This window comes from Mastomys coucha, unplaced genomic scaffold, assembly GCF_008632895.1.
Source record: "Mastomys coucha isolate ucsf_1 unplaced genomic scaffold, UCSF_Mcou_1 pScaffold7, whole genome shotgun sequence".
Taxonomy (NCBI): Eukaryota; Metazoa; Chordata; class Mammalia; order Rodentia; family Muridae; genus Mastomys; species Mastomys coucha.
The window spans coordinates 64,340,232-64,352,273 of NW_022196913.1; the positions used below are offsets into that span (position 1 = coordinate 64,340,232).

General features: G+C 42.9%; 1 protein-coding gene across 8 annotated transcripts in view; it reads right to left on the reverse strand.

The window, feature by feature from the left end:
• Nucleotides 1-12,042, reverse strand: part of Agtpbp1 (ATP/GTP binding protein 1) — a 123,026-nt gene that overhangs the window by 86,165 nt on the left and 24,819 nt on the right. For 7 of the 8 annotated variants that reach the window (XM_031359657.1, XM_031359658.1, XM_031359653.1 and 4 more), the window contains 5 exons: nucleotides 9,533-9,600; nucleotides 8,221-8,284; nucleotides 7,319-7,465; nucleotides 4,490-4,621; nucleotides 902-995 (listed from right to left, as the gene is read on the reverse strand). In XM_031359657.1, coding sequence (XP_031215517.1) covers nucleotides 902-995; nucleotides 4,490-4,621; nucleotides 7,319-7,465; nucleotides 8,221-8,284; nucleotides 9,533-9,583 — 488 coding nt within the window. In that variant the 5' untranslated portion in view covers nucleotides 9,584-9,600. Of the gene's footprint in view, nucleotides 1-901; nucleotides 996-4,489; nucleotides 4,622-7,318; nucleotides 7,466-8,220; nucleotides 8,285-9,532; nucleotides 9,601-12,042 lie in introns of those variants that run through there. The other variant, XM_031359661.1, reaches the window with a different exon arrangement.

Here is a 12,042-nt window from a genome sequence, read left to right on the forward strand (position 1 = left end):
GTCTAAAGCCCTCCACAGCACTGCACGACATCTAAAGCCCCCCCCAAAGCACTGCACGACGTCTAAAGCCCTCCACAGCACCGCACGACGTCTAAAGCCCTCCACAGCACCGCACGACGTCTAAAGCCCTCCACAGCACCGCACTACGTCTAAAGCCCTCCACAGCACCGCACTACATCTAAAGCCCCCCACAGCACCGCACTACATCTAAAGCCCTCCACAGCACCGCACGACATCTAAAGCCCTCCACAGCACCGCACGACGTCTAAAGCCCTCCACAGCACTGCACTACGTCTAAAGCCCTCCACAGCACTGCATGACGTCTAAAGCCCTCCACAGCACTGCACGACGTCTAAAGCCCCCCCACAGCACTGCACGACGTCTAACCCTAACACAACACACTTCATTTCTGAAACTTCATTTCTGGACCTATAAATTAATAAAAACACATACACACAATATAACCTTAAGGTACATATACTCAGACACCCATATATATCCCAAGACAGGAAACGATAAAAATAACATGATTTGGACAAAATAGAAATGTATAACTTATAGAGCAGTCCAATGGTGAGAAGAAGGAAACAGTCATTAAAAGTTTAGTGTAGTGGGTGAGGATTAGAGTAGGCACTCAACAAAGGCCTCAGGGAATGACTCTGTAAACAGCCAGCTCCCCTCACAGGATCTACCAGCATTCACAGTCATCATCTTTAAAGTAATGTACTTAATAAACTGAAATTTTCTAACTTAAAGATTAAGCTTCTAATTAAGGACATATTTGTTATAAGAAATGACTATTACTAGGCACAGCGAATTAACCTGCTCAGGTACATAGCAAGGCAGTGAAGCTCAGAATGACTAAGGACATACTTCCACTCGCATCAGAACATTTACTCACTTCATGAGAGCCGAATTCTTCTTACTGAATGGTCCAATGATTTTAAACATCAACTCCACAACTCCATTTTTACCTAAAGATACTGAGTTCACAGCTGAGAAACAAGAAAAAGACACAAAGTGATTTAAATCTTAGTGATGAATCCAAAAAGCACCCCGAAGTATTTAGTCCATATGAATGCAAGCTACCCGGGGCACCCTCAAGCTCCGCTGCAGGGTTTGCTGGGGGGCGGGGAGGTGGTAGAAGTATACAGGCTCTGCTCTAAGCAGCCGGAGATTAGTGAGCATGGCAGAGAACATAATTCTTTTTTTTTATTTTGTTTTGTTTTGTTTTTTCGAGACAGGGTTTCTCTGTATAGCCTTGGCTGTCCTGGAACTCACTCTGTAGACCAGGATGGCCTCAAACTCAGAAATCCACCTGCCCTGCCTCCCAAGTGCTGGGATTAAAGGTGTGCGCCACCACTGCCTGGCCATAATTCACGTCTATGTTATTTTCTAGATGTAAAAAGAGTTGTAGGCTGTTTTATTCCACTGGGCACCCCCACTTCAGAGTGAGACATAGGGGTTTCTGGAGATAATGATGCCTGAGCTCACTCAACATGGACAGGAGATGGTGTAGCAGGAGCTAGGTGGAGGTAAGGATGATTCTACAGTAGCTCAGGAGGTGTGCAGAGATGCACGGTGGACAATGTTAGCATGAAAGCCGTGGTATGAACATGTAGGATGGACAATGTTATTAGCATGAAAGCCGTGGTATGAACACGGGACACGGCTGCAGGTGGAAGGGTGAAAAGAGAGCAAGGGCTTCCTGAGTTACACCCTCATGCAGCAATGCCCAAGAAACAGCGAAGTACACGTGTACTTCAGCCAGCCAGGGCGGAGCTCAGGGTGGAGCTCAGGGCACTCTGCAGCATCTGAGCTAGTGAGATGCAGGCAGGACTGTCACTAAAGCAACCCTGAGGAGCCAAAACAGCAGCATTCTGGTCCTCTATAGAAGAGGCAGTGGGAGGACTGTGTCCAGTACTTTCAGTGCTGGACAAATGTTACTTTAAAGAAATTACACAAGAACAGGGTGTAGGAGCTGGCTGGCTTTAGTCCCAGCACTCAGGAGGCAGAGGCAGATGGATCTCTGAATCTGAGGTCAGCCAGGGCTGGAAAAAAGCATTAAAAAAAAAATTGTACAGAACCCTCTGCCAGCCTTCGACTGGTTACGTCAATAAAACGCCACCAAACTTTGCAGCTCCTGTGTCACAGGAAAACGTTCACTCTGCTCCATCGCCACGAAAGCTCTCGCTGACAAACTTCCAACACCTTCTTTCTCAGTTGACTGCTATATTCAAAATTATTTCATTTTTAATGCAAATCAAGTTTTAATTTTTCAAAAAATTTTTCTCTTTCCTAATTCATGTTTTTCTTTTCTTTTTGTTGTTGTTGTTTGCTTTGGTTTTAGTTTTCAAGACATTGTTTTTCTCTGTAGCCCTGGCTGGCCTGGCACTCGCTCTGTAGAGCAGGCTGGCCTCACACTCAGAGAGAGGTCGGCTGGCCTCTGCCTCCTGAGGGCTGGGATCTAAGTCATGTTTTTCTTTCTTTCCTTTCCTAACTCCTCCCTCAATTTCCCTGTTTCTGTGTTCTTCTTCTTTTTTTTTTTTTTTTTTTTTTTTTTTTTTTTTTTTTTTTTTGATTTTTTCAAGACCGGATTTCTCTGTGTAGCCCTGGCTGTCCTGGAACTCTGTAGACCAGGCTGGCCTCGAACTCAGAAATCCACCTGCCTCTGCCTCCCAAGTGCTGGGATTGAAGGCGTGCGCCACCACTGCCCAGCTGTTTCTGTGTTCTTAACTCTGTTGATTAAATACTAAGTTTTTCCATTTCCTTACATCCTTTTTAGTCCTAGGTGTTTGTTCCTTTTCTGAGCACACCTTCAATGAAACTGTCAGTGTACACACATACACACATGCACCGGAGCATATTTTTTCACAGTCTATACTTTCTTTCTAATTTGGGGAGGGGTGTGTGTGTGTGTGTGTGTGTGTGTGTACGTACACGTGCACATATGAGTGTACCTAGAGGCCAAGGGTCAATGTCAAGTATCTTTTCTATAGTTCTGCAATTTTTGACAAGATTTCTCACCTTGTATCTACAGTTCAGTGATTCCATTAAGACAAGCTGGGAACAGGCTCCAGGGATCCCCCTCTCAGCTCCTCCCCTATGCTAGGGTTATGTGCGGAGGACACTAGGGATCAAAGTTCAGGCCCTCAAGCTTGTACAACAAGCACTTTTCTAACTGATGAATCATCTTCCATGGTTTATTCATTTCACAGTCGGAAACCATACAGGAAATGTTTGCCTCATAGGTTTGAGACCTCAGATAACAAAGTGAGTGATGGGTTTGGACTTACTGGAAACCATCCCTAGACTATCACTCTTGTCTCTAGCTTGCTCAGAGACTGTAGCAACAGTCTGTATATTCTACAGCCTCCCTATCATGGGATAATAATTCAACACTGCTGGTGAGACTATGTTTCTTTCTTCTCCTCTTTAATCTGTGAACATACAGAGTATCTATAGTGGTTTAAAAGAAAATGGCCCCCAAATTCCCAGAGGGAGTGGCACTATCAGGAAGTGTGGCCTTATTGGAGCAGGTGTGGCTCTCGTGACAGTGTGGCACTAGGGGATGGCCTCTGAGGTCTGATATGCTCAAGCCAGGCCTCTAGTGGCCTGCTTGCTCTTCCTGCTGCCTCGGGATCAAGACGTAGAGCTCTCAGCCCCTTCGCCAGCACCATGTCTACCTGCATGAGGCCATATTTCTCATCATGACAATAATGGACTAAACCTCTGAACTGTAAGCCAGACCCAATTAAGTGTTGTTCTTTGTAAGAGTTACCATGGTCATGGTGTCTCTTCACAGCAATACAAACGCTAACTACAACAGTATCTTATCATTGTTTCCTGTTGTTGTGATCAAAATACCCTGACAGAAGCAATTTATGGGGAAAAGGCTTTATTTTTAGCTCATATCCAGATAATAGTCCATCATAGCCCAGAATCAAGGCAGCAAGAGCCTGGACTAGCTGGTCATATAAACCATAATCAGGCAGACAGAGCAATGGGTGCACGCACGCCCTCAGCTCACTTTCTCCATTCTTACACAACTCACAATCCTCTGCCTCGGGAATAGTGCCACTCACCAGGGGAGGATCTTCCCACCTCAATTATCACCCAAGGTTCTCACCATAGCAATGCTCATGCCAATCTGACCTAGACTGTCCCTCCCTCAGACGCCTTCCCAGGAGAGTCTGGGTTGGGTTAGATTGAATTAAAATCGCTGCACAAACAGAAGCATGTCCCAGTTGCCAATACTCTGTACTCTTCCAAGGGAGGCCTCTCCTCACCCAAGTCCTTTACAAGTTAAGGGAACTGGTAACCATTCTTAGATTTAGTCACCTCACCTTCTCACTCCACGTCCCTTTTGCTGAGTTGCATTGTTTACTTTTGCACAAATTCTAGAGATTTTGCAGATTTTAAATTGTTTTAAAGCGTTGTCTTGTGTAACGTCAGACCCGAGTATGTCACGCCACTGTTCAGTACTCACAGTTGGTAGAATATACCCGCAAGAGCTGGAGACAAGGCAGAACCAAGCGGTAGTTCTGAAAGTGCTGCTTGACCAGATTCACAGTTACATTCAGTGCCCCATTAACTCTAGCTTTCACTCCAAATTTTTTATCTGTTTCAAGAAAAATTATTCAAATAAAACTTTTGAACAAAAATAATTTAAAAAGCAATGAAGGCTAAAGATATAAGTCAATGGTAGAGGTGCCTAGCACGTGTCCTCAGTACAAGCACTAGAGCCAAGAAAAGCAGAGACACATGAAATCTCAACTATACACGCATCTAAATGTAAAGTTGACATGAGATAGTCAAAGTTATAGTAATTTCTGCATAATTTCTAATATCCTGATCATTCTGAAGCACATCCTACAACAACGTATCAAGGAATAGACAGGAGAATAAAACAGGGAAGGGGCTAAAGTAGCCCAACATGTACGGTCCCATGAGAGGAGGCATAACTCATCTATACTCAGTAGGTTTAACTCAATAACCTCCCACGAATACACACAGGTGAAGGAGTAAAGAATCTAAATGTCCAGTATTATTTAATATGAATATATTATTGTCATACCTATAAAATAGCATACAAATTAATAAAATATGAATATCCTAAATAGAAAATAATGTGGCAAATATGTCAAACAAATTTCTAATGAGGATCTGGAGAGGCGGCTTAACGGGAGTGCTGCTCTGCCAGGGGACCCAGGTTCACCGCCAGGACCCACAGCAAGCACTTCACAACTACATTTAAGTCCAGTGCTGGGGAGGTCCAACAACTCTGGCCTCCTCAGGCATCTTCATTCACGTACATACATGCATGCGCACATAAACACACGTGTACACACATGTGCACACATATACACACTTTAAAATGATCAAGTTTTTTTTTTTTAATTTATGAGGAAGTAGAAGAGATACTGTGATGTTAACTCAATACATGGTATGGCATGTAACAACCAAATCAAGGCAGTTAACATTTCCATCTTTTTTTTTATTTTTAATTTTTGATTACATAATGATTATACTTATTTGCAAAATACAGGGTAATATTCTATCACACATACATTTAACATGTGCAGCTTTTCCACCTCATAGCATTACTGTGTCTATAAAGAAAAGAAGTTCTTAATTTTTTTTTAAAAATTACTTATTTTATGTATATGAGTACACTGTAGCTGTACAGATGGTTGTGAGCCTTCATGTGGTTGTTGGGAATTGAACTTAGGACCTCTGCCAGCCCTGTTCGCTCTGGTCAACTCCACTTGCTCTGGTCCAAAGATTTATTTATTATTATACATAAATACACTGTAGCTGTCTTCAGACGCACCAAAAGAGGGTGTCAGATCTCATTATGGATGGTTGTGAGCCACCATGTGGTTGCTGGGATTTGAACTCAGGACCTTCAGAAGAGCAGTCAGTACTCGTAACGGTTGAACCATCTCTCCAGCTCACCAAAGTTCTTGATTTTTATTCACACAAACAGATCACAACCATTAAAAATAATACTAAGTAATAAGAGCTGAAGAATATGAAGATTTTAAAAAAGAAATAGGAACAGCAGAAGTAAATCATAAACAACAGACATTTTAAAGCAGAAAGGGAAGTTACTTGCATTTAACAGGGAAGAAAACAGAAAATTATTCAAGAAATTAATGTATGACCTCAATGAACTGTACAAATAATAATGGGGAAATCACAGATTTAAGATGCAGTATAAAGGCTGGAGCGATGGCTCAGCGGGTAAGAGCACCGACTGCTCTTCCAAAGGTCCTGAGTTCAATTCCCAGCAACCACACGATGGCTCACAACCATCTGTAATGAGATCTGATGCCCTCTTCTGGTGTCTCTGAAGAGAACAGTGGTGCACTCATATACATAAAAAAAAATAAACAGTCTTTTAAAAAAAGATGCAGAATAAAATAATGATGGCCTATGTAAACTAAAATGGAAGAAATAAACACATAAATATCTTAATGTCATGGGAAGAAAAGGTAATTTGGTTGTAATTAGCAGAAGAAGAATATACTAGCATATTTACCAGTAACTAGAACCTTCTTATTTCATTTTCTAAAAATTTCAAAAAAGGAACTCATGTTCTCAAATACAGAAGTTAAAGAAAGATCAGAGCCAGGATAACGTGTGTACTGCATTTAGTCTCAAGGTCACCACAGGCTGCACTCTTTAAAACACAACCTGCTAAAGGTCTGAATTAAACACATGCAATGCTACATGAAGACATACATGCCTACATACAAAGTCAAGCAGCATGTTCACGGTCAGATACATCAAGATTAAGGCATCATGATGCAGTACAAGGGCAAATTTAAAGTGCAGCTGCCCCTGTCCCCAGCCCACTCTTCTTCCCAGGCCTCTCTGCAGCCCTGACTCTCACACGTCTCCTTTGGTCTTTGTAAAATGGAAGTTTCCACAGCACTGAACTGCACACATCGCAAATGTGGTCATCAGTGAAACACACTGTCACCACGCATGTTCACTTCCATACACTTGTAACTTCTGAATACAGCATGTGCATTCTCTACATACGTGGGTATACACATGTATTAAATGCACATACATGTATGCACACAAGCACGGAGACACACAGATGCTGCCACTTCTTCACTTTCAGCACATTCAAAACAACTCATTACAAACCTTGGAGCCTCATTTCTTGTTAACTGTAAAAAACATTCCACTGTTAAACCCAAGAAAAAGGAATACTTTACAGTTCAAAATTTAAGTGGTTTAAGACAAAGATTCAGAGTTACAAAGATGGCTCTAGTGTCAATAATCACAAAAATAGGCCTCTTACCTTTTGGTCCAATCTTGGCAAGAATGGAATGAGTCTGCACCATCACCTCCTCGTGTGGGGGAGAGTCTTTGCTGGCATTCATAAGCAGCTGCAACAGTATCTGTGAACCACCTTTGGCAACTAAGAAACTCGCTCTTCGACCTCCACCTAAAATGTTTTTAAAATACAGTAAACAGCATATCTTCATGTAGTGGGCATTACAATTAGTTAGCATTCAAGAACTGTTTCAACCACTGGCTTCTAAAACCAAGTACTATCAAAATCACAGTTTGAGTCTTAGTACCAGGTCACACTAGCCTTCCAATTTGGGGTCTCCAGCCTTGCCAATGCCAAAAGGACAGGCAGGTGCCACCACATTCAGCTCCTCCTTAGTTCACTAACAGTGAAACACTAAAATGCAGCACACGAAGTATCAACAAAAAAACGGTACCAAAACTCTAGGCTCAAGGTGCTGCATGCATGAGTAGGCAGGGAGAGTGTGAGGGGTATCTGGAGATATCCAAATCAGGCCTTGCACTGCAGAACTGCTCTGCAGTCATGAGGCAACCGCAGCAGCCATGTCATAAGCTGGGCTCGGTCTCACAGCACCGTGGGGACCAGAGACAGGAACATCAATGGGGCTTGCTGGCTACTAGCCCGCCTTAAAACCTTAGGCTCCAGGTTTGGATTCCGCCTCAAAGGAGCCAAGTGGTGGGTAAGAAAGGAAGACATCCAATACCTTCTAACACACACACCCAACACCCTCACCTCGTCTCTCCCTCCCTCTTTCCCCTTCCCTCATCCCTCATACAAAAAGCAACAACAGGAACATAACATTTCATTCCCAAATTTTAATATCAAGAAAGTTTAAATGATGGCACTATTTACAAATACACATCAAATCAAAGTGAATCAAAACTCACCAGATGACACCAGCTCAATGAGAATGCTCAGGATATTAAGTACAGTTTGAAGATCTTTCGTGTTCTGAAAGAAATAATTGATTTGTCTTATTAAAACTAAATTTTGTATTTCAAATGTTTTATCCTGCAGGTACTGGCCTATGTCTGACAAATGACCTTTCTGATCTCTCTAGACACAACTGCATTGACTTGCACTGTACTCTTACTAAAACTTCAGTATCTTCACCATTTTTCTCACATTAGCTTATTGATTTATGTATTTGTGTATAAGTAGGTAACATGGAGTTCATGGGACAAGAAGCAGGCATAGGTTCTCCCTTTTACTGTGTAGATCCTGGGACTTGAACTCAGGTCATCAGACTTGGCAGCAGGTGCTTTCACATCCTGACCCCCCACATCCAGCAGCTCACCAGCACCTCAAACTCCAGTGCCAGAGGATGCAGCACTCTGGCTTCCATGGGCACTGCTCTCACTGCACATACACATAGGTACACACAGATAACTAAAACAGTAAGAAATAAGTTCTTTTTTTAATAAAAAAGATTAAGATTTGGGGCCTACCAGATGGCTCTGCAGGTGAAGACGCTTGTCACACAAGCTTAGGGCCTAACTTTTATCCTCAGAACCCATCTAAAGGTGGAAGGAAAGGGCTGACCGCATGGAATTGCCTTCTGGCAACCACATGTGAACCACACCCTCCTATACAAACACAAATAGATTTTTAAAATATCTAAGTCTTAAAAAAGTTTTGAGCTGGGCAGTGGTGGCGCACGCCTTTAATCTCAGCACTTGGGAGGCAGAGGCAGGTGGATTTCTGAGTTCCAGACAGGGTTTCTCTGTATACCTCTGACTGTCCTGGACTCACTCTGTAGACCAGGCTGGCCTCGAACTCAGAAATCCGCCTGCCTCTGCCTACCAAGTGCTGGGATTAAAGGTATGCATCACCACTGCCTGGCTTAAAGTTTTAAAACTTTAAAAAAAGTTTTAAAAACACGTAAGATTAAATTTTAGTTATTATAATCATGGAAAACAGATGTTTACATAATACAAATTAGCACATTCATTTATGTATTCACTTCAATATCTCTCCTTCTGTGAGTGTGTGTCTGTATTGTGAGTGTGTGTCTCTGTATGAGTGTGTGTGGTGTGTGTGAACGTGTGTCTGTGTGAGTGTGTGAATGCGTGTGAATGTGTGTATGTATGAATGTGTCCATGTGAGTGTGTGTGTGTCTATGCATGCGTTTGTATATCTGTGTTCACTTTGGCATCCCTCCTGTGATAGTAACACCAGTGAAGGCTGTGAGAGGCATACCTCCAATGTTGACAACAGAACTTCCATGCCCGTAGAACCTTTGGTTGTCATTTCCCTCCTTGTTTTTTCTGAAAAGTAAAAATAATTTCTTTAAACGTGAACCAAAAAGAATTCATAATATTTGCTGCATATAGCTAACACTGAGAACAATATAAGCTGGCTCCTGGATACTCATCCTCTAATGCTATTAATTCTATTTTGTGGTTATGATCCTACTTTCAATTAATAAGACTTTCTCTTCTTAACTATCATGGACTATCAAAGTCCCTGTTGATCCTTCCAAAAATCTTAAAGTGAGAGCTGGCAGTGAGCTGTAACAGAGGCAGACATCACAGCTATGAGCAGAGCTGAAAAGCGGCTCCTCACCACAAATGACAGCCAAATTTAAGGCCATGCTCAAACGTGTCCATTGTATTCAGTACTAGAGCAAACTTCTGAATCACGTGATTGAACAACCTAAGGAGAAGCTGAAGGCGCCGCCACTCACATGACTATCCTGCAGGTGGGACGGGGACTGTGCAAATACTTGTATTCCACTTGGAAGTTCCTGCACCCTCACAAGTCTTTGATTCACAAGAGAGAGAAACGCATAACAAGAAGAGACCCCACCTTTCCTATCTTGTGTTCTGTCCTACACTAACTCAGTCCCCACCTTTAGCTCTCCAGCCAGGGGTCTATACTGAGGCACCGCATGACAGAATGAAGCAGACAAAGCGGTCCTAGTGCTCAGAATGCAGAGATCACTGCCTCTACTAACTGCACACTTGTCTAAGAGGAACGGGACCACTCTGACAGTCACAGCATTCGGGGTTTGGATCTCTTCCCTACTTTCTCAGACTTGACTATAATGCCACAATTGTGTGGATGCAGGGGATCATGACATCAACATTTTGAGAGCTAAAAAACGAAAGACAAAAGATCCACTCTCAGTGTAGTATATATAATTAAATTTCAAGAAAAGGAGGGCTAAGTCCAACATTTCATGTGGAGAAAATCATGGAAGTTTAGGAGCAGAAGCCCACATGGGAGAAGATGCCAACAGAGAGGGTCCCAGGGAAAGACTCAAATCAAGCCTTTCCCTAAGTACCATGCCTCCTTCCATCACCTTCCTTTCCTGCCTTCCTTTGTGTTGATTTTTTTACAAACTATGAACAATTTAAGTTCTCTTCTTGGTGCTTCCTATTAGAATGAAGTCCTGCGTACTAGCGTGGTCCATGTCCGCTCAGAGCAGATGTGCTAATGCAGGGCTCACTGGAGTGACAAATGCACATGCAGGCTGAGCTGAGAGTATCAGTCGCTAACAGAGACCTTCTCCTCTCAGGCATCATCTCATACCAGTCCATGTGACTGTCACATGCCGTAAAATGTCATGAAAATGTAAAACACCCCTCACACCAGCTCACTCTTGCATCCCGCTAATGCTAACCAGCATGACAAACTCATCTATAGACAGACTGTGTTCTTAAACTAAAACTTTTTTTTAATGTATATATTGCTTTGGAAGTCTTATCTTTTACTCAGCCCAGCTGCCCCCACCAAAAAATATTAAATCTTACAAGAAAACAAAATACTACTTCAAAGAGCCAGTACATTCTTGGAATGTAAAGTAGGGCTAGTGCCTTGTATAGCCAAGTCACTGTAGATATTAATGTTACAGATTTAATCAGAAGACACAGAGCTCTGCATCACTAATGAGCCACCAAATTCTCAGGTTCAGATAGTGGAAACCTGTGTGCCTGTGAACGCAGTCCATGCAGCCTCAAGTCCCTCATCAATCCCTGCATCATCCTGTGCTTCTGGACACTGACTGAAAACAAAGCACTGACCCACAGCTTTCCACTCTACTCAGGGCCTCCCATCATCTCGGGAGACTGTAACGTTCAGATGGAAAATCCACTTAAACACCATAGTTCCTTGGCCTCCTTATAACAAAAGGTCTCCTGTGCTCTAATTTGTCAGCCTGTTTAATGACCATTCTCAAGACCAGAGTGATACATGAAGATAGAAACCCCAGAAACATGAACACCTACTGAGGAAATCAGCAGGCAGAAAGCGGAGACCCCAGCGAAGAAAGCGGGTGGGCTACAGCTGAGATCACTTGAGGGTCAGGCTAACACCTGCACATGTCCATATGCCATGGAGAAGCAGGCCTTAGAGTTACCAGGCTGGGAAGGAAACCCGTCCACTCACTGTGTGCTAGCTGCATGGAGGTCTCCCTGGGTCTCACTGTAGCTCACAGCTGAGAGTCTAAGTCCCACTCACTGTGTGCTAGCTGCATGGAAGTCTCCCTGGGTCTCACTGTAGCTCACAGCGGAGAGTCTAAGTCCCATAGGAGTCTTTGAGCTGGACTTGGATGCCATACTGGAGTTGTTCAAACTGTTAGGGGTGTGGTTATAAGGGCCAGTGAGACTGTGTGAGATGGAATTATAAAACTATGACCTTTTTGGAAATTAGGGTACAAGGTGTGTTTTGATGCTCAGTAAGCAGGATTTTTTTTTTTTTTTTTTTTT